At 39.3% G+C, this 20,356-nt stretch overlaps 4 protein-coding genes across 6 annotated transcripts; 2 read left to right on the top strand and 2 right to left on the bottom strand.

Moving 5' to 3' along the window:
* Positions 1-200: 200 nt before the first annotated feature.
* Positions 201-10,640, bottom strand: LOC108604556 (probable aminopeptidase NPEPL1). Its single transcript, XM_017994085.1, has 6 exons — positions 10,563-10,640; positions 8,710-9,722; positions 8,488-8,644; positions 5,239-5,415; positions 582-692; positions 201-521 (listed from the first exon to the last, which is right to left on the bottom strand). Exons 1-6 carry the CDS (start codon positions 10,638-10,640, stop codon positions 390-392), a joined length of 1,668 nt encoding a protein of 555 aa, XP_017849574.1. The 3' UTR covers positions 201-389.
* Positions 10,641-11,037: 397 nt separating this feature from the next.
* LOC108601675 (kinetochore protein Spc25) lies at positions 11,038-11,929 on the top strand. 2 transcript variants are annotated; one of them, XM_017989581.1, is made up of 3 exons: positions 11,038-11,291; positions 11,347-11,554; positions 11,610-11,929. In XM_017989581.1, the coding sequence occupies exons 1-3, from the start codon at positions 11,174-11,176 to the stop codon at positions 11,899-11,901; spliced, it is 618 nt and encodes a 205-aa protein (XP_017845070.1). In that variant the 5' UTR covers positions 11,038-11,173; the 3' UTR covers positions 11,902-11,929. The 2 variants fall into 2 exon arrangements, with proteins under 2 accessions (XP_017845070.1, XP_017845071.1); XM_017989582.1 differs by having other exon boundaries at positions 11,044-11,291; positions 11,350-11,554.
* A 352-nt stretch (positions 11,930-12,281) lies between these two features.
* Positions 12,282-13,999, top strand: LOC108601674 (probable cytochrome P450 304a1). 2 transcript variants are annotated; one of them, XM_017989579.1, is made up of 3 exons: positions 12,282-12,647; positions 12,743-13,605; positions 13,661-13,999. In XM_017989579.1, the coding sequence occupies exons 1-3, from the start codon at positions 12,302-12,304 to the stop codon at positions 13,991-13,993; spliced, it is 1,542 nt and encodes a 513-aa protein (XP_017845068.1). In that variant the 5' UTR covers positions 12,282-12,301; the 3' UTR covers positions 13,994-13,999. The 2 variants fall into 2 exon arrangements, with proteins under 2 accessions (XP_017845068.1, XP_017845069.1); XM_017989580.1 differs by having other exon boundaries at positions 12,500-12,647; positions 12,721-13,605.
* Positions 14,000-14,387: 388 nt separating this feature from the next.
* On the bottom strand, positions 14,388-18,877 carry LOC108601778. The gene is made up of 10 exons (XM_017989705.1): positions 18,797-18,877; positions 17,230-17,537; positions 16,444-17,170; positions 16,265-16,384; positions 16,086-16,205; positions 15,651-15,914; positions 15,424-15,582; positions 15,231-15,362; positions 15,029-15,178; positions 14,388-14,980 (listed from the first exon to the last, which is right to left on the bottom strand). Exons 1-10 carry the CDS (start codon positions 18,858-18,860, stop codon positions 14,880-14,882), a joined length of 2,145 nt encoding a protein of 714 aa, XP_017845194.1. The 5' UTR covers positions 18,861-18,877; the 3' UTR covers positions 14,388-14,879.
* Between the last annotated feature and the right edge of the window lie 1,479 nt (positions 18,878-20,356).

Genomic DNA, 20,356 nt, shown 5'->3' on the forward strand with positions numbered 1-20,356 from the left:
CTGTTGCAATTTAATTTGTATTGTTAGCTGCTTTTGTTGTTACCTACAAATTGCAGTTGCTGCTGTTGCCGCTGCTGTTGTTGCTGTTGGCTGCAGCAGCAAGTTGACAATAATGGTGATGAATCCACTTAGCAGACTGAGTGCGACTAATTGAACAATTGAAAAGCCAGCGAGAAAATCAGGTAAACAAAAAGCTTAAATCAGTTAATACGATTTCATTTATTTTCATTGCCTGGCAGCTAATTGTAAATGGCATTTGAACTTATTTCATAAAAATATTGTACGCACGCATGCATGCGCATTAATAAACGTGTGTGTATGTGTGTGTGTCTCTGTGTGTGTGTGTGTGTGAAATGCAGAACAAAACGCAGCTCAGCTCAGCTTGAGCGCTAATCACGGCAAATGCGCTTCGATGGCGGCTCCTCATCAACGGGTGCAATCGACTGCAACAGCGCACACTTTGTATAGCTGCCAAAAAGTGTGAGCAGCAATGCCACACCATAGCCCGTGGCACGTTCACCCTGCAAGCAAATTGAGAGAGCTGTAGTTACATTTAAAAACAAATGATGGTAAACACTTACACAATTCACGGGCATGGCCATATCGACATGCATCCATACGCCGGGATAATCAAAGCCCAAATGAGCAGCCACAAAGATGCCGGCGCATGAGGACTGCGCATTCGAGCGATCCTAGAATAAAGTACAATATATTAGTTGGGCATAGCATATGTAGCGCGTACTCTGGAACATGCAACAAGCTTGCGCTATTTTATTAAAAAGTTTCCAGCAGCGCTCGCTTGTGTGTGCTTTAACCTAAATTATATGCCCTGCAGCGACGGCTGCTGTGTAATTCAAACGGCAAACTGTCGCATCATCAAGTTGCACGGAAATTGCAGTGCTTGATGGACAAGCTGCAGCCACCAAGCAGTTAACGCTTTAAGTTAGTTAAATTCTATAAGTTATACTGCGTAGCGTATTAAACGCATAGCAAGTCATTTTAAATAATCATAGTTAATTGTTTTAAATAGCTAGCGGGCTTGTTACTTAAACGTTTTTAATTAAATAAAAGACAAACTAACAAAAAGCTTTGTTTACTCTTTTTCTTTGAAAAAAAACGAGCAGCGTTAGACTGAGCAACAAAGTTGCATGAACTAAATATAAATAAATAAATATAAAACTTTATTAATACAATGCCCTATAGACTGAGTAGTGAAGCAGCCTAGACTAAAAGAAATATAAAGCGCTTAACTTTAAAATTGCAAACATTAATCGCTATAATGATTGACGATTGAAACAACTATAAAAAGTACTAAATACTGTTTAATAAATTTGCGCATATTAAGCTGCACAGTTATTATTTATTAATTTGTTAAACACGCTCAAGCAGAGCTTTTCATAAATTAGCTTAGCTCAACTTTAGATCAGCAACTCAGCTTGAAAATAAGGCAACTTACTGAGCTGCAGCCTCAACTTAAAGCATTGAAAGTCCTTCTCACTTATTTACTTAATATTTATGTTAGAACTTAAATAAAAATATGCACACAGTTAGCGTAGCAAGTCTCAAGTCTATTGAAACTAACAGTTGCTTTAGTATAATATTTGTTATTGCTCTATGTTTAGTTGAGTTACTGGAGCTGCTTGCGCGCGGTTTTTTGTGCCAGCCAGCAACACAAACAAGGCTTAAAGTCTTGTTATGAAACTTAAGCATATTGCTGCTAAAGTTTTTGCTGGCATTGCAGCAACTTTTAGACAGGCAGCTCAACAGAGTCGCATCGTCGTCGGCGGGCAGGGCAATTGTTAAATAAGTTTTAATGCCAATTGAGAAATCGATTTGATGCTTGGCTAAATACAATTAGATCGAAAAACATTTCTTTGCAACTCTTCTAAAATAATTGCAAAGCTGTTCAAATGAAAAATTGTTGCAGTTTTAGGCGCGCGCGCGCACGCACAAACGAGCAATGGGCAACAGTTTGGCCAAATTAGCGAAATCAGCGCAGTCAACCGAATGACAGTTCAGTTTTGGGCTTAGCGTTTTCATCAATAATGGCAAACATTTGTCAACATAATGTCATTAGCATTGATTGCATTGCGCGTCGCATTGATTGTGTGAACCTTTTGTAAATATCCCACACACACACACGCATAGAAGTTTATCAATGGGCGAGCGACTAATTGCGGACAGCTACGTGACCAGGCCTATACACACGTGCCTCACACACACACACGAACACATAGGCACACATTTATTGGCGTAGCAGCATTTGATGCGTTTGCCAATCGGCATTGAAAGCAACACGATCCATTCACGATTAACATGCATTTTAATTAGCCCCTAGAAATTATCGCGCTTGTTAAGCTGCTATTTGCACCAAGCGCGTGCACATGGTGCGCATAATTAAATACTCGAAATTAATTGCACAATGATACTGTTTTAATGCATTATTAATGTTTTAATGAATTAAATGCACACCGAAAAAAGTGCATTTGAAGAAATTAAAGTTTAATTGCATTTAAAGTTTCAGCTGTGATAAATAAAAGAATACTTTAAATATAATAAAAATATTGTAAGTCAAACTTAATCAATCTTAGTGTCAACAGCTGTGAATCTAACAAATTAGTGAGTCATTAATTTTGTATTAAACTTTAGCTTAACTAAGTCAGTCCTGCGCTTAGTTGTTATATTCCGCCTAATTTTGCTATCAATTCCATATTCTAAATTTAGCTGCAATTTGGCTGCATAATTTAAGAATTTCTATAAGCAAATCGCTTAGATCTTTAAAGCCGCATGTGGCTTAAAGAAAAGCAAACAACACACAATGCCGCAGCGTAAGCGACACGCCACAAAATGCTGCCTGCCACATCAGCGCGCATGCCACACTGTTACCCTGCAACTGTCGCCTTAAGGCATCAAAATGTATTGAATGCCTTTGACTGGTTTCAGTATCAATTACACATTCATCCAATGGGCGTGAGTTGATGCGGCTGCTGCTGCTGCTGCTGCCGCCAGCGCTGGGATTTGCACCAGACAGTCAAACAGTCTGGCAGACAGACAAACAGACAGACGCTTGACACTCTCTGCTCTGCTCTGGGTCTGGCAATTTTTATTCAATTTTTGTGAATGTGTCGCAGCAGCGCTTTTCAAAAAAAGAAAACTTTTCGCACTGCGTGTGCAAAGGCAAAAGGAAAATATTAGAAACATTCAATGCGATTGCCGGGCGGTTGCCGTTTGGTGACTTTTTCTTCTGCCTTTTCTGCTCTCGCCCACACTTCACGCTTCTCGCTCTTGGCCTTTGTTGCCTGAGCGACGTGCTAAAGTTGAACGGAAACCAACACATAACAAGCGGAAAGATTTGTGTTAACAAAGTCTACCCGCCCCGCTCCATGCCCACGCCCACTTTGGCAAGTAGGCAACGGAAATCGCGGCCATTGCGCAAATTACGTGACTTACGATTGAGCTCTGGATGCAGCATTAGTTATAGACTCAGTGCGTTGGGCATTGTTTAATCAAGAGCAAGCGCGCCGCTTTATTTTTTTCGGGGCAGTGCGGGGCGTAAACTGTAAGACAAGCGCATAAAAGCGCAAAACTTTGCCACATAAAAAGTTCAATTTAAACATTAAACAGCGTAGAGCAAAAGAAAAAATAAGTCAAGAGCACAATTGAATTTCAAATGTTACCGCTTAATAAAAATTCAACAACAAACTCAAAGTCAAAACTCAAACAACAAACAAAATAAAAAATAAAGCCAAAAACAATTACGCATACGCAGCATAAGCCAGCGCACAAAAGACACTTGCAACACGTCGGTTTATCTAAAATTCATGCCTCAGACTGCGGCGGTTTTACGATTTAACATAAAAATCAATTACCAACAATGGTAAAATTTCACAGCCATAAAATTTGAGTAACTTGCTGCTCCACAGTTGAATACAGATTGAGACTGAGAGAGAAGCTTGAATATTTTTTTATTCTCTTAACAGACAAATTTGGGAATAAAATTCATGGCTCAATTGTTGAGCATACTATAAATAGCTTTAAATCCGAAACTAATGGACGTAAGCTCGCCTGGCCAAAAGTTAACCAAAATGAGCCAAAAGCGTGACCAGCGAGTCATAATCCGTGCGTTTTTAGTGAGCGCCAAAAGCTGCTGTAATTTAAATGTAACGCGTGGGAAATTGCCCCAAAAAAAACAACAGAAAGTACATCATAAAAAATGCTGCCTGGCTGTATTTTTTTTTTTTGTTTGCAAGTTTTTTATGCTGCTGCAACTTGTATTGTTTTAATTTAACGCTGGAGTTTAAAGCACTTAATCACAGGCAGAGGCAGAGGCACAGGCTCCTGACAAAGTGCGCGTTGGCTTGATGTCACATCAAATGCTGCTGGCAGTGGGCGGTGACCTGACCCGTTGCGTTGGTGTGATGATGACACACGGGCTGCCCGGCTGGCTGCCTGGCTGGCTCACTCTCTCTCTTTTTTTTTACTGCACAAAGCAAAAATTGGCAAACCTGGTCGGTTGGTGGGTCGAAAAGTCAAACAGACAGACAGAGCAGAGCGTACCAACAACTCTGAGTGAGATGATGCTGCGCTTCGCTTCGTTGTGGGTAATGGGCATGTGGCCAAGAGCTATAACGCCACTCGAACTGCCGTGCGTCTCTGCGTTGCGTCAAAGTTATTCGACAGAGTCGCCCTATGGCGTGACAATGATGAATGACCATTGATCCGAAACGTTTTAGACGTACAATAAGGTAACTCGATTTGGTTGCGTTTGTGGCATGACTCGAGGCACGCAGCAGCAGCAACCAACATACGACGATAGTGTATATCAATGGCTTGGCTGGGCTGCTCTAACGTCTGCCAATGTTTCAGTTTGAGCGATAAACTTTTTGGATACTTTTATGTGCGCATGTGTGTGTGTGTGTGTGTGTGTGGCATAAATCAGAGTAATACTAATCAATCTTTAAACCGAACATGACGTTCATCATTTTTCGCAACATTGCGGTGCTAAAAAGAAAATCAACTTTGACTGACCCTGGAATAAAGTTAATAAAAAATCTGCACAAAAACCAACAACACAACAACAATTTGTATGTGTGGCGCTATTGTTTATGTATATATCTATGTGCTTTAACTTTTTTTAATTAAAATGCTACTAACAAACTTTCAATTTTATATGGCAACAAATCTAGGGATCTTAACAACACTTAATTGTCAACAGTCTGAAGCTTTTTCAATACTTACCGCCACAGAGTTTTTCATATCAGCAACGGCCGATGCAAATTCCGAGAAATGCAGTTCAGGGCAATAAATAATGGGCGCCAATAAATCGCCGGATTTGCGTCCAGCCTGCAAGGCCTTTGCCTCCCAGCTCTCCGAGTTTGTCAATATGGCGCCATGATATTTGCCTGTTGCAACGCCCTGGAAAGAGACAAAAAAGAAAATCATTTAGAAAACAAACTAAACAAAAACTGCGAAAGTGAGCAAACGATAAATTGAATGCATAGAGCAATGCCTGCTAATCCCCTCAGCAACAGACTTACCCTTGGGCACACATAGCCCAACATGCAATATGCACGTGAATACAGAAATTAACATTGTTAAGGTGGCAACAACTGCTGCTGGGACTGGGAATGGGGCAAACAAAGCGGCCAAGTGTGTATTGCAAGCTTCCGACGCGACCAGCAATAAAAAGGTGCAAGGTTATTTAGCACTGGCAACAACATTAACAACAACACCGAGTGCTTTGCGCGTGCTAAACTACAGCTGGACAAATGAAAGCACACACACACACTAACACACACACACACACACACACATACACAGCGAGTCGAACAAGTACAAGCAACAACATAAAATGCTGAAGCGCAAAAGTGTTGCCTGTAGTTTGGCTGTAGCTGTTAGAATAATACTCTATAAATTAGCCACAAAATCGGGTATATATGCTATGCAAATGCTATTGTATTAATTGTTTAAAATGCAAAATAAATAATATGTTATAGAAGAATTTGGCTGCTGCTCGAATTTGAACTTGTACAGTCAAATCAATTTTGAAGTTAAGTATATTTGGTTTGAACAAATAAGCAATCAAAAACTGCTCTATACGCTTAATAATAGTTAAGCAATTATTTTGTAAATTGTTGAATCTGAGCATAAAGTAACGCAGCTAACTAAGTACAGCTTAATTTTTAGCTCTGTGCTGTTAACAAATCTCAAAATTACATACAAAGTGTACATTAATTTTTGGAGCAGTTAAAAATTAACAAGCTTAATACAAAAATTTAATATATTTACTGCTTATAAGTCAATTGGCAGCTGCTACCAAAACTTATCACTTTATATTATTATAGCCTGCAAGTTTTTCTAAACTTTCTGCGTATACAAATTTTCTATATTCCAAATTCCATTCATAGAGTATTTTCTAATTCAACTACAAAGCTAACAATTTTTATTATGCTCGCTTTTTGTCAGCATGATTGTTGCTATTGTTGTTGGCATTTGTTGCTGTTGCTGCAGTCGTAGTAACGCCAAATGTTGGCAATTAATATTATTGCATGTTGCAGAAGGGTGCAAAGTTGCATATATATGTTTGTATGTGTGTGTGTGTGTAATAAAATTAAACACAACAAGCGTCAAAACAAATTCTAAACAATTTACTGGAATTGTTTGCAATTGTTTGCGAGTGTTAGCGCAAAAAGCGTAGCCTAGTTGCTAAAGGCTTACACCAGTTAACATTATGCACTTTACTATCTTTAGCTTTTATATTTATATATATATATATTTTTTTTTTGGTAGGCAACGCTCCACATGCTGCCGCAATTGGCTTTGTTGTAACGCTTTGCTGTCTTGTCCTGTTTCTAGCCCTAGCCCTGACCAATTTCGATTTATTTCCCATCGAACCACAAATAACGCAAATTGGCATCATATTTTAAGCAAATTGCATCCAAGATTTATGGTAATTGTGCGCCACAGCAGCAGCCCTGCCGCTCTTCTTCGCTGCCACACTGCAATTGTAGCTGCCCTGGAAATTCGGTGGCAAGCCAAGCCAGCAAACCACCAACAGCAGCAACAACAACAACAGCAGCAACCACAAACGTAACATGGTCTCATTGTTGTTGTTCTTGTGCATGAGCCGCTCCTACTTTGCTGCTGCTGCTTCCGTAGACGATGATGACGATGTTTGCTGCCGTTGCAGCAGCAAAAAAAAATCAAATTTGCAATTTATTTTTGCCAATTAACCTCGTGACTTTTATTAAGCGTGGCATAAATTTTCCATTTAAGTGGAAAGTGCAGTACAATTCGTCAAAAATCGAAAAGCAAACCACTTTGACGATTAGAAAATGTTGCTGCAGGTAAAGCTGCTTAAAGGCAAACTTAGGGCTTTCCATGAAGTGAATTTATTAAAACTTGTATGAAGCCTCGGATTCTTTGAGCAATCAAACCAATTTAATATAATAAACTTTTGGAGCATACATTTAAAGCAAGACTAAGGTACAGAAATATTTAATTGATCTGCAATCAAATAAGTGCATTTTATTTCATGATTCAAAGACAATAACCAACACAAAGCACATGGCATCAATTCTATGAACAGCTAAGCTAAGGCAGTCTACCCCTCTTGCTGGTTTGACTTGTACTAAAAACAAAATCTACCCACCCACGTCTTCGTACCATATAAAGCAGCGACGCTCTCACTCACAGCAGCGCAGAGCGATCGTGCACGAGCGACGATAACTAAGCTGTCGCGACTTACGTTTTCTTCTTCTATTCTCACGCTCTGATCAATGTGTATGAGGCTGGTCGTCGTACGATATATCTAAAGCACCGACCATGATACAATAATACAAAGTAACGGACTGCACTCTTCTTTTTGAGTGTTTGGGTACTTAGCTTCATTCGCTCTCGCTCACGCCGTATACAAAACGAAAAAAACAAGAGCAAGAAAGCAGCAAAATGGAAGAAGTAACCTAAGAGCGCAGTCCGCTATTTTGTATTATTGTATCATGGCACCGACGCTCTCACTGGCAGCAGCGCAAGCAATCGTCGACTTACGCTTTCACCTTCTCTTCTCACGCTCTGATCAATGTGTATGAAGCTGGCAGGTAAGTCAGTAGACTAGGCCACTGGCAGGTCAGTTGAGTGCGGATTGTTGACAAGTGAAGAAGCCTCGCAGGAGCTGCCAATTTAATAATTATTAAATTATTGAAAATTCAACTTTCGCTAACTTTTAGCACCTTGGCTGAAATTGTTATTCACATGACTGCCATACTTTTGCTATATAGCTGTACTTCATACATTTTTAATATAAAATAAAACTAAATGTTTTTACATATAAAGCATTGGCGCCAAAAAAGGTTTTCTAATCAGAATAATATAAAGTAGTTAACTTTGATATATACGATGAACCTTTCTATATAAACAGCCCTTAAGAACTTTCTTATGCACTTCCAAGCTTATCTTATTAATTATTAACAATAATTTATAAATACTCACTTGAGCGCCAGTCAATGTGGCCATATCGAGAATAATGTTAGCCTTGAGATCCTTGTTGGCATAGCAAACGCCATCAGCCAGCACCAGGCGTCCCTCAGCATCCGTATTATTGATCTCCACAGTACGGCCGGAGTACAGCGTATGAATATCATCGGGACTAAGCATAAATAACAATAACTTATTAAGCATAATTCAACAAACTATAAATTAACAATTACACACCGCGTAGCATTGGGTCCCACTGAGTTCTCGGCCAGACAAAAGACCGCATGCAAGTTATCCTTGAAGCCACACTTGACAGCCGCATAGAACGCACCAAGTATGGCCGCAGCACCGCCGCAGTCTCGCTTCATGCCGGGCATGGCGGTTTTGCCTTTGATGCTGAGGCCGCCAGTGTCGTAGACAATGCCCTTGCCGACCAGCGCAATGGTCTCCTGTGCGCCCTTGGGCAGATGCGAGAGCACCACCAAAGCTGGCGGCACTGCGGCTGCCTTGCCAACGCCATGGATGCCACCAAAGCCGCGCTGCTCCAGCTCATCGCCGCGTATGATCTGCGGCTTTATGGACAGCTCCTTAGCAAAGTCGCAGACATTCTGTATAAAGTGATCAACGTTCATTTCATTGCAGGGCATGTCCACAATGCGAGCAGCGAGGCGTATGCCACGCGCTGTCTCCTCCAAGCATTGGAGCTCCTGCTCTGTCAGCGGCGTTGTCTCAATGCCGCCATCTTTGTCCACAATAACGAACTCCACGTTGACAATAGGCGCCTGGCCATCACCACTAGCATTGCAGGGCGACTTGGAGCCGCTGCCATTAATGCTGCCCGTTTTGCGTGAATAAAGCGGAAAGGCGCGCACTACGGCACAAGCGCTGGCAAATAAATTCTCCCGCTGGCAAACCAACACCACGCACTCCTCGCTGACATTGAGCACATGGTTCTTGACCAGACGCGTTATGGCATGGGCACGCGAGGAAGTATTATGACGCGATGCTTTTAGTGGCAGTGCCGCGACTGTGGCCACATCGAGATAGAGTGAAGACTTGTCTGTCGGCGCTGGATGCAGGCAGGATATGGCATTCTTGAAGGTCTCCTCGCTAACGCGCGGCTCCAGCTTGCAGGCCAGTTGATCAAACTTGAGCAGATTTAGATGACGCAGCTGGCCAATGATTAGCACAGGTTGCACCTGCGGATCCGAAATGGTCAGCGACGCATTGAATTTGATATCCGTAGCCATCTGCATTGCAAAAGCAAAAGTTAGTCAATGAAATGGATTTGAGTTGAGGCGAAACTATACCTTATCACAGTTAATCTTGACAGCAATGATTTATGATATTTATGATCACACTTTGCACTGTGATTATGTGCACATGACTTGAATACTACTAGTAGTTTGATTGCCGCAAATACTGATTGCTCTATTAGCTTAAGCTAATAATAGCCCTAACAAAGATTACTATAAACGTTCAAACTTGCTGTGCTTTTTATTGAGTGTTTACTGTATGTCTGCAGCGCTAAAAAGACAATTGGTCTAATCTATAGCAAGGCAATGTACTTTACTTGTTTTTTTTATTGCCGCTCCTAAGCCCAGCAAATTATAATTTTTCACAAATATCAGCTCATGCTTATCTATAAAAGGCAAATTGACTTATATACTAAGTACGATGAGCAATATGTTTAATAACAATTGGACTAGCGTACGACGTCATAAGTTTTATGGCTCCGTGACAATGAAATATGCGTGACCTTGCCAATATGCAGGTCTAATAAGAAACAACAAGTGGCTTTTTGGTAGTTTTCATCGAAAAGATGCCAATGCGTTTTGATTTTATAAAACAGCGTATATATTAACTTAAAATTGTTGCATATTAGATAAAAATCACTGGTTCTCACACAGTACTATTCCGCCCACGAATGACGCATATTGTTTATGCAAATCTCTTGGTTTATTTTAAGCAAACAAAACACACACATATGATATTTTGTTGTGTGTATGTGTTTCTTGCTTTGTTCGCAAATATTTTACCGGTCATTCACATGTACATTTGATAAAATATACATTATTTAATTTACTTACTTTAGCAGCTGAACTAATTTTACTATAACTGCGGCTTAATGTAGTTGAGATTGACTTTGCGCAGTTCAATAAACGCATTTATGTTACACTTTCAGCACGAATTAAATTTAGCTTGACTTCTGTTTTCGTTGCAAATAAATTTTAGATTGCAATTCATGCCGGCAACAAAGTGGCATCTCTTTGTGTGAAAGAGTCAACAATAAGTCTGTTAATTTTAACAGGAGGAGCTGCTCGTAAGTATGTTAACAGCCGCGTTTATTTAAACATAATAATTTCTTCAACAGCTTGTTGCACTTTAACAGCTATTTTTTTATCAACCGTTATTGTGTTGTTAACTGTATACTAAATTAAACAAATACAAAGTGATGTTCATTATTTAACACCTGGAGCATTTTGAGTTCGCGGCATATGGCAGCACTACACAAGCAAGCTAGCAGTCTGGCAACTCTATTAGTTTGAAGTGACGCTTTAAAATCAAAATAAACAAAACAAAATTAACAAAAAATAAAGCACACAACTGTAACTAATTCTTTACTGTGCTCAGTAGCTTAGAAGCTATTATAATAATCTTGCAAATAATTATAAAAGAAAGGCTTGTAGTTGTTTAAACAATGGCACACCAAATTGACACGATCAACCGCCTAATAACAATAAAAAAGAATAAAATGGATGGAGAAGAGGAGCTATATAAACTACAAAAGCACAAAAACAAAAAACTTAGCAATGTTGGTATGTACAATAAATAATTATTTTCAAAAAAGTATTACATCTGAATTAATACAAGCAGTGGAGTTGCTAAATGGCATTGAGGAACAGCGAGGAAAATATACCAAAATACAAAAACGGGTAGCCGAAATAAACGATTATGTCGAGGGATCAATGGAAATTATTGATAACATAAATGAGCACGTGACAGCAATTAAGCAAAACAATGAAGATCTTGAAACAAAGTATAAAAAAAAGCTCGAAGAGCACAATCACCTACTGGGCTGGTGAGTAAGCAGTCGAATCAAATTTACACTCACATTAACAACATTTTAATTACAGCGTGCATGCTCTAACTGAGATAACCAATACACACATTAACTACAAGGAGCTGCCCTCGCGTCTGAGAGGAGTTTCTGTCGTGCCGGAGCAGTCAGTGTGGCTGCCATTTGATTTTGCAGCTGAGAATGATAAGCCACTGAGTGAATTGCAAGAACGACTACAAAGTCGTAATGTTCATAGTACAAAGTGGCTAGAATTACTTTTAGGAGCATCAACCATTGACAGGGGAAACGCAATTCACACGCAATCTGTTATTGAGATTGATCTTACCTCGCCGACGGCACAAAAGTAATATCAATTATTATATTTATTAATAACATAGATTAAAAATGCATTTGTTGTATATATTAAGAATATGCAGTAATATATTTGCAGTAGACAAAGCAAAACCAGGGCAATCAGTTCGTTAAAGCGCTTCTCGAAGCAATTGCTGTCTGCACAGCAAACTGTACTAATTGTTATTGCAATAAGCCAGGCGCCTGTGTCAATCAATCAATAAGTGAAATTAAAAAATATATACGATTATTTACTGCAAATCTAATATTAATTGGTTGATTTTAACGCTCATGCATGTTTGTCTAATCTGCAACCTAAAGTGCGATTTGCTATATTCGGAACACTGGCTATTTAATTATTTTATATCAATTAAACGGCATTATTAGTTGAAAGCTCAAGCGTAACGTGTGTGAATTATGTTAACTGCTATATTACTTATAGCATGTGCTATAATATTTTTATGTATATCCTATAAATATGCATTCGAACGTACAAAAGGATTTCCACCAGGTCCTCCGCGTATACCAATTTTCGGCAGTTATCTGTTTCTGCTGCTGCTCAACTATAAATATCTACACAAGGCTGCTTTAACGCTAAGCAAGTGGTATAAATCGGATATAGTTGGTCTACATTTGGGTAATTTTCCCACTGTAGTCGTGCATTGTCCCGAAGGAGTGCGAGAGATTTTAAATAATCCATCCTACGATGGACGACCTCAGGTATTTGTTGCCGAAATGCGTGACCCAGGCGATTGTATACGAGGTAAAGTATATGTATAATTTGAATTTAATCTAAATGGCATTACAATGTACGCAACTGCAATTGTGCTGATAAGGTTTTTGTTTTCACTTTTTCAGGAATATTTTTTCAGGAAGGCATACTTTGGAAAGAGCAACGTCGCTTTATTTTACGTTATTTGCGTGATTTTGGTTTTGGACGACGCTTTGTGGAGCTGGAACTGATTATAAAGGAACAGATTGGTGATATGCTGAGTCTTATACGCAATGGCCCGCTTTATCCACACGAGCAGCATCTGGTCAGGCCAGGCGGTTATAGAATACAGCTACCTATGTTCTTCAGTCCCTTTGTGATCAACTGTCACTTTAATATTATGCAGAACGAGTGTTACTCGCGTGCTGAAATGGGCAAGCTTGTGGAATTGGTTCGCTTTGGCTTGCAGTTTCAACGGACTGCCGATGATTACGGCAGACTGCTAAGCATCATACCCTGGATCAGGCATATTTGGCCCGAAACCAGTGGCTATAGCAAAATGAATGAGTCAAATCAATTTATGCTCAAGTTTTTTGCCGAAATTGTTGATCGTCATATTGAAAGCTACGATGAGAGCTGTGAGCGCAACTTTATTGATTTGTATATAGCCGAAATGGCCAAAGGTCATCCCGAGGCATTTGGCTTCAACCGCGAGCAATTCATCTTGGGACTCATAGACTTTTCATTTCCTGCCTTCAGTGCAGTTGGCTCGCAGTGTTCGCTGCTAATACAATATCTGATGCTCTATCCAGAGGTGAAGGCTCGCATTCAGCGTGAGATAGATGAAGTGGTGGGCAGCAGCCGTTTGCCTACGTTAGAGGATCGCGTAAACTTGCCCTACACGGAAGCTGCCATACGCGAAAATATGCGGCTTGAAACTTTGGTGCCATCCTCCGTGCCCCATAAGGCGTTGGTCGATACAGAGCTACTGGGCTATAGCATACCAAAGGTAATGTATAGAACCAAAAGTTTGTCCACTTTGCTTATAAATACATTTTTTACAGGACACAATAGTGATAGCCAGTCTGTATGCTTATCATTTGGATTCACGTGTTTGGGATGATCCTATGGAATTTCGACCGGAGCGCTTTTTGGATAGTCAGGGCAAATTGTGTTTGAAAAAGGACGTTTCATTTCCATTTGGCGCGGGTAAACGCTTGTGTGCGGGTGAGACCTTTGCTCGCAATATGCTCTTCCTCTTGACCGCCGCAATGTGTCAGAATTTTGATTTTGTGCTGGCACCAGGAGATACGCTGCCTGATTTATCTAAGAATAACAATGGATTGATTATAACGCCACCAGATTATTGGCTGCAATTAAAAGAACGTCAACCTTAACCGTAATCAAAGATTATAATAATCTATATATATATATATATATATATATATATATGTATAATAGTTTCTTTGTTCAAATGTACTTCTAACAGCTATTATTAGTATTCAAAATATAATCAGTAATCAGCATTAAAAGTAATTGATAGTTGATAGTGTCAAATATTTTGGCACTGATTATTGCTTGCGAAATGTATTTGGGCTCTGTCTTTTTAGCGATTTTCCCGCTGCACTTACTCCATGTTCAAGATATAATCTTATACCTCCAAAAGAAATTTATACTTAAAGTTGACGTTAAGTTAAGCAGTTGGTAACTGTTGACAAGCCTAAAGCGATTAATGAAGCATTTGAAGTTTGTGTAACTTTTTGTATATATTTAAGCCAACTTCATTATATGGCATTCCAACGTTTTTTTGAGTTAAGAAATATTCTTTAATATGCAATTTTATTGATAAACATAACATTAAGGATAATTCCTTTAAGCTTACATACACGCATATTTAGGTTTCTATATTAACTAGCTTATTAGCATATATACATAAGGATTGCATTTTTAAATCAATTCGTTTAACATTAGTAAAACTACTTTATGGTGTTTACAAGTCATTAGTTATTGCTTCAAGTCCTAAGTATTGACTTAAGTTGTCAAGTTGCTGCAATTTTGGGAGCTACTTAAACATTAAAACTACTTGCAACAATTAACTCGATGCTGTTGCCAATACTAGTAAGTAGCTTAGTTTAGTTAAGGTAGCTTGTTCACAACGCCTTATACTTAATATTATATAGTTTATGATTAAATAACAAGTTTTTCTTTTGTTGTTGCTATTGAGTAACATTTTTCCTCAGGCTGCGATTAGCTGCGTTCGCAGGCGCGTGCATTGGGTGTGGCTTAGTAGTAGGCCTGCTTGATGGCCGCACTTGTTATCAGAAATGCTGAGCCAATCAGTGCAAAGGTTATGATTTTTAGAGCACTCGGTCTACCGGAAGAATCTGCAAGCGAAGCATTAAAATAAGCAATCTAGTTGACTATTTACTCACTCTTTTTATTTGGTATGCGATTGCATTGCCGATGGGTTGAGCTGGGTTGAAAGCCAGCCTTGCATTGACATACGGAATTGCGGCACTCGACAGTTTCCGGTTCCTTTTCCACAAAACATTCGGTGGCCTTGGAGCAGGGCTCGTTCACAACTATTAATAAATGCATTAATAAAATCCTTTTGCTTTGAATAATGCCACTTACGTCGTTTCGTTACGCATACACCATTCTTTGCATGCTGCTCACTGGAGCAGCTGCATTTGCCCTCGGTGCTACAGCTGGCCAAGAGCGGCATGCATTGCTCATCCTCAACACAGTCCTCCTCCAGTTGTTCCGCTGTTGTAGATCAGTTGCTTTAGCTACAGCTAAATATTTATGGCAATGATATGTTGCTTACCTTCCTTTAGACACTCATCCTTGAAGTGCACATAGCCTTTGCGACATTGACAGGTGCGTGCCGCCTCCAAGTCCTTGCTCTTTGTACTATTGCTGTGTTCCAAGCAAACCGAATCCTCTGCCATGCATTCCTCATCATCTGAGCAGTCAGCGCCTATGCCTAAGTCAAACAAACCAGCACAAATTGCAAATTTATAATGTTTGCTAATTCATTTTGCAGCCACTTACCTGCTATGCATAGATCATCCTTTTCGAAAAACTTGTCCTTGCAAACACAAATGCGATTTGAGCAAACGGAATGATCCACAATACAGCCATCGTTGGACTCACACTCGGCGCCCAGGCCATCCTTATACTCACACATCTGTGTAATCTCATTATACTGTGCATACTCCTCGCAGGTGCAACGTCGCGGTATTTGAGGATGGCAAAAGGAGGCGCCGAAGGGGCTGCATTGGCTATTCGATGTGCAGGACAAATGATACTGAATCGCTGCAAATTAAAATAAATATTTATTAATAACCAGTGAGCCAAATTGACAGTAGACAATGATGCTAAATCCATTAAATTAAATTAGCTAATTTGAAGTCAAGTAAATTGACAGCAAGCAATGATGATAAATAAAACAATTAAATTTAATTAAATTAACAAATTTTCACTTACGTTTTCTGCAGTTGCGCAAATCGCGCTCATAGAAATAATTCTTTTGGCATTTACATATCTTGGTCAGTTTATCGAATTCATGTTCGCACTGATCCTTGCTCTCCGCTATCTCACCAAGCTCTGCAGTAAATCATGAGTATATTAATACCATCTTATTGTTAGTTGCTTGGATTGCTCACCTGCAAAACATGTTCCATTGCGTGCATAGTAGTTCTGCCTGCAGACACAGATTTTATTGGTGCAGACGGAGTGCGGCAGACCCGTGCAGGATTTTCCATTCTCTGTGCAGCTGCTGCCGTCTGTAAATAGAAATTAAATACAATTAAATAAATTATTATTATTTATTTATTTTACTTACATTTCTTATCCTCCTCATCGTCGCGACTCGAGCCCAATGTCGAATAGGTTCTGACATCTTCATTTTCAAATCTAAAGATGGCGGGGAGATGGCGACGTTGAATGTTGAGCGCATGGGTGGATGTGCGCCGACTGCCGGCGCTGCCGCTGTTCGAGACTGTGACTGTCGTTGTGCCCACATCGCGTACAGTGGGTGCCAGTTCCGCGAGCTCGAGCTCATAGTTGTCAATGCTCGTCTGCACGGCAATTTCACGTGAACGACGCGGGGTTAGGAGCAGCTCGCGATCGCCATTGATTAGTGTGAGTGAGGCTTGGGCGGCGGCATCGCGATGTGTGGGCGTGTTTGCTATGAAAGCCCTTGTGAAATATTTCTTTTCGCGCACAAAGCTGACGCTGGGTTCTGCTTCAGTGGTGATTGTATTTAGTTCAGTTTCAGTTTCGGTTTCTGTTGTATCGTTATCCTGCGGCGTGGTCTCGCTCTCATCCGGCGTAGTCTCTGTGCTGGCTGGCGTGCTGGTATCATCCGCATAGGTGCATTTTAAACTAACACAAGCCGCGTTCGCGTCCAGTTCTTCACAGTCCTTATCAACGACGCAGGCATCGTCCTTTTCCATTGATCTGCGACGGCATATGTTTCCATATCTGTGATAATAGCCATTTGCACAGGCGCAGACCTTCTCTTCACAGCTCACCGAATCTCGATCGTAGCCAAAATAACAGTCGGAATCCTATAATACACACACTTTCTTTAATAACATTTGTTGGGGCAATTAAAAAATTTGCTTACCTTCTCGCAGGGCTCGTTGAGTCCATTCAATGGTCTACACTTGCCACTCAAATAGGTTTGGCCATCGGCGCAATCGCAGACCCCCTTTTTACAGCTGGCTCCCGTTGGCATAAGATTGCATTGAACTGTGTCCTGGCATGCGTCACCAATGAGCGACGTCCTCAGGCATTGCGTATAATTCGCCGAGAAGACCGTGTCAAAGCCCAAGCATTTGCATTGACTCGTATCTGGGTCACAACTTGAGCCATCAGCAGTGCAATCCGCGGAGCTTTCACATGGCCAAATTACAGCCAATGCACCGCCATTGCCTAGATTTAAAATAAATTACCATAAATATGGGGCTATACACATATTATATTATGGTCAGAATGATTTATGCAGGCAGCTCGGCAAATTTAATAAATGGTTAACGGTAACGAAATTAAATAAATGGTATAGTAAAGGGTTATATATGGATTACTAAAAATCTTTAAGAATAAGAAGAATACTGTGAAGTGAAGACGTAGATAGACATAGTGAGAATTTATGTGTAATAAGATTCCGTGAATATTTCAAATATGCACTAAAGGGAAAACGTTAGTCAATAAATATTCTGTTAAGCTGCCCTTCGACTATTTACCAAGTTGCTTTTACTTTTGTAATATTCACATATCTAATGAATAATCACTTAGATTCATTGGGAAAACCCACAAAGCGCAATCAATGTGAAGCAAAAAAATATTTTACGACCAATTTGGCTGATAAACAACATAATCAAACCCAAAATAGTTGCTTAAAGTAAATCCCCATTAAATTTTTATTTAACTTCTTTACGTTATCAACATTGTTGCAAGTAATATCCTTACTACTGCCTGATTACAATCAGAAATTGATATGGTAATTTTATTATGTTCACTAAAAATGCCACACACCATTGTAAGCCATAAATCGATAAGCGTTTCTATTATATTTTCAGCTACTAGGCATATTTGAATAAATTGTTGAACAAAGCTGCTAAATTGTGTGGCAAGTTTTTTAATTAATCTTATTAAAAATCGCATTTACAATTTGCATACTATTTTGTTTGTTGCTGTAGTTGCTGTTGTTGTTGACCAGCACGTAAGTAAAGTAAAGTAGTAAAATTTATGAGCTTATTTTACGGCAACAACTTCCGCTTGTTGCAAAAACAGTTTGCAGGCATTACAGTAAAACACCAACAACAACAACAACAATAACAATAGGAAAATTTCGCTCGTCATTTTGCCACTTTAATTTGCATTTTCCGTGGCCTGTAAAACAATTTCTTATGCTGAAAGTCCTTCGTGGGTTTCTTTATTTTCTTTATTTACTTTTGCTTTTGTACTTTTCGTTTTGTTTCTTGGGTCAATAGGGCAAAGCACTTGACCTTGCTGGTATTTTGCATTAATTACTTTAGTAGCTTTAGCTATTATGACTGGACACCGTTAGTGTATTGCCTTTTATTATTATTAGTATTTATATGCACACACACACACAGATACACATACACACAATTTAAGCTTGCTAGCAGCTTAATGAAGTTTGCGCTGATTTGTTAGCTAGTGTATACCTTGTGAGCTAAGCAGCGTACAAAGGACACCAATTAGCAAGAGCAGTTGCTTTTGCTTTTGCATTGCTTTTAATGTTAACGCACTTGCAGCAAAATTGTTACTAAAACTTTGACTAATAGATGTCAATCGGTAGTAGCCAAAACTGTTCAATATAAAGCCTGATTAAGTTTATCTTATCTAAAGTGCCGTATAAAATAAATATACAAATATAATACTAATTGCTGTGCGTACAACAATTTAAAACGCTTTATACTTAAAGCCGACTAGTGTAAGTTATATTTTATTAATTTAAGCACAGCTTAGGGTTAGCGCACGCTGTGCAATTGTTGTTGCCAGGGCTATCAAAGTTGCTAATCGGGCTCTTATAGTCTAATCAGCTAAACGGCTTGAATACCAGCCTTATCAATATCTAACACCTGGCTATGGACACCTGTTCGACTGTTTATGAAGTAGCACAGTAAAAAGCAGTTTATAATTTCTATTGTTGTATTACTAATGCTCTTATCATTTGTCTACTCAGCAAAATTGTTGAACTAAAGCTAATTCCAGGGCTTTGTGATTTTTAACAAAAAATTAATAATTGAGTTGAGTTGGGTTGACTTGAGTACACAAAATCCAATAGTTGCACACACACAGATTCGCTAACAAATTTACACACACACACACACATGGCATACATTTTTAATGGCTACGCCTGCCTGCATCTCTGACAAGCAGCTACAAGGAATTGCAATCCTGCTCGTTGAGCTTATAACATCTTATGCAGCTTGTTATACTACAAACTTTTAATTTATTCTATAATATACAAGTCTATAGACGACGGATTTTTCTATATTCGTTAAAAACTTTTGGGCAATTAGAGCAACCAAAAATAAATTCAACTTTTATACTATATATATAATTGTAAGGCGAAAGCGCCATATGCATTTGCGTCATATTAAGGGTTGTTGATAAAAAATTTAAGAGCTTGTATTGATACATTTTATGAAAAGCCCCATAATGTGTATTGTATTAATAAAGAAAGCATTGAACACAAATAGTTCAAGTGCGGACAAAAATACTATAGAGGGCTATTATTAACGAATTGTTTAACAGGAAACCACAAAGACCAATTCCAAATCGATAAAAGTAACTAAAATCGAAATCACTTTCTTAATTGCTAAGCGCTGTACTAGCTTTAAGTTGAAAATATTAAAAACTTTGCGTTGTATTTAACAAATAAATTAGGCGAAACTTTTGTCAGAGTGTCCTCGAGTATGCAGAGCAGGTGAAATGTTTTTATTTTTTTATAGTGGCTGCACCCATTAGCAGGCATATTTGTCTGGATATGTGTGTGTCTGTGTGTGTGTAAAGTGCTTTAGTTGAGTTCGTTAGCGAATTGTGTGCTATGCCGAGCACCCAAAGTGAAATGACATTTTGTGGCTGTAAAACTGTTTTGCCACGCACGCGATGAAATAAAGGAAAGTAAGCCAAGCCAAGCCAAGCCAAGCGACAGGTGCAAGTTGGGAGAGTCCTTAGAAACTGGACATGCCATACGTATGTATATTTAAACAAACATA

The sequence above is a fragment of the Drosophila busckii genome, chromosome 3R (assembly GCF_011750605.1).
Source record: "Drosophila busckii strain San Diego stock center, stock number 13000-0081.31 chromosome 3R, ASM1175060v1, whole genome shotgun sequence".
Classification (NCBI taxonomy): domain Eukaryota; kingdom Metazoa; phylum Arthropoda; class Insecta; order Diptera; family Drosophilidae; genus Drosophila; species Drosophila busckii.

Coding starts and splice junctions, on each gene's coding strand:
- LOC108604556 (XM_017994085.1), bottom strand. CDS start 10,640: ATGCGTTTATTGAACTGCGCAAAGTCAATCTCAACTACATTAAGCCGC. Junction 693..5,238: donor ATATGAAAAACTCTGTGGCG/GTAAGTATTGAA, acceptor ACTTTATTCTAG/GATCGCTCGAATGCGCAGTC. Junction 522..581: donor TGGCCATGCCCGTGAATTGT/GTAAGTGTTTAC, acceptor ATTTGCTTGCAG/GGTGAACGTGCCACGGGCTA.
- LOC108601675 (XM_017989581.1), top strand. CDS start 11,174: ATGGCACACCAAATTGACACGATCAACCGCCTAATAACAATAAAAAAG. Junction 11,292..11,346: donor CAAAAAACTTAGCAATGTTG/GTATGTACAATA, acceptor AATTAATACAAG/CAGTGGAGTTGCTAAATGGC. Junction 11,555..11,609: donor CACAATCACCTACTGGGCTG/GTGAGTAAGCAG, acceptor TTTTAATTACAG/CGTGCATGCTCTAACTGAGA.
- LOC108601674 (XM_017989579.1), top strand. CDS start 12,302: ATGTTAACTGCTATATTACTTATAGCATGTGCTATAATATTTTTATGT. Junction 12,648..12,742: donor CCCAGGCGATTGTATACGAG/GTAAAGTATATG, acceptor TCACTTTTTCAG/GAATATTTTTTCAGGAAGGC. Junction 13,606..13,660: donor TGGGCTATAGCATACCAAAG/GTAATGTATAGA, acceptor CATTTTTTACAG/GACACAATAGTGATAGCCAG.
- LOC108601778 (XM_017989705.1), bottom strand. CDS start 18,860: ATGCAAAAGCAAAAGCAACTGCTCTTGCTAATTGGTGTCCTTTGTACG. Junction 16,385..16,443: donor CGATGAGGAGGATAAGAAAT/GTAAGTAAAATA, acceptor TTCTATTTACAG/ACGGCAGCAGCTGCACAGAG. Junction 15,915..16,085: donor TTTGCGCAACTGCAGAAAAC/GTAAGTGAAAAT, acceptor TTTAATTTGCAG/CGATTCAGTATCATTTGTCC.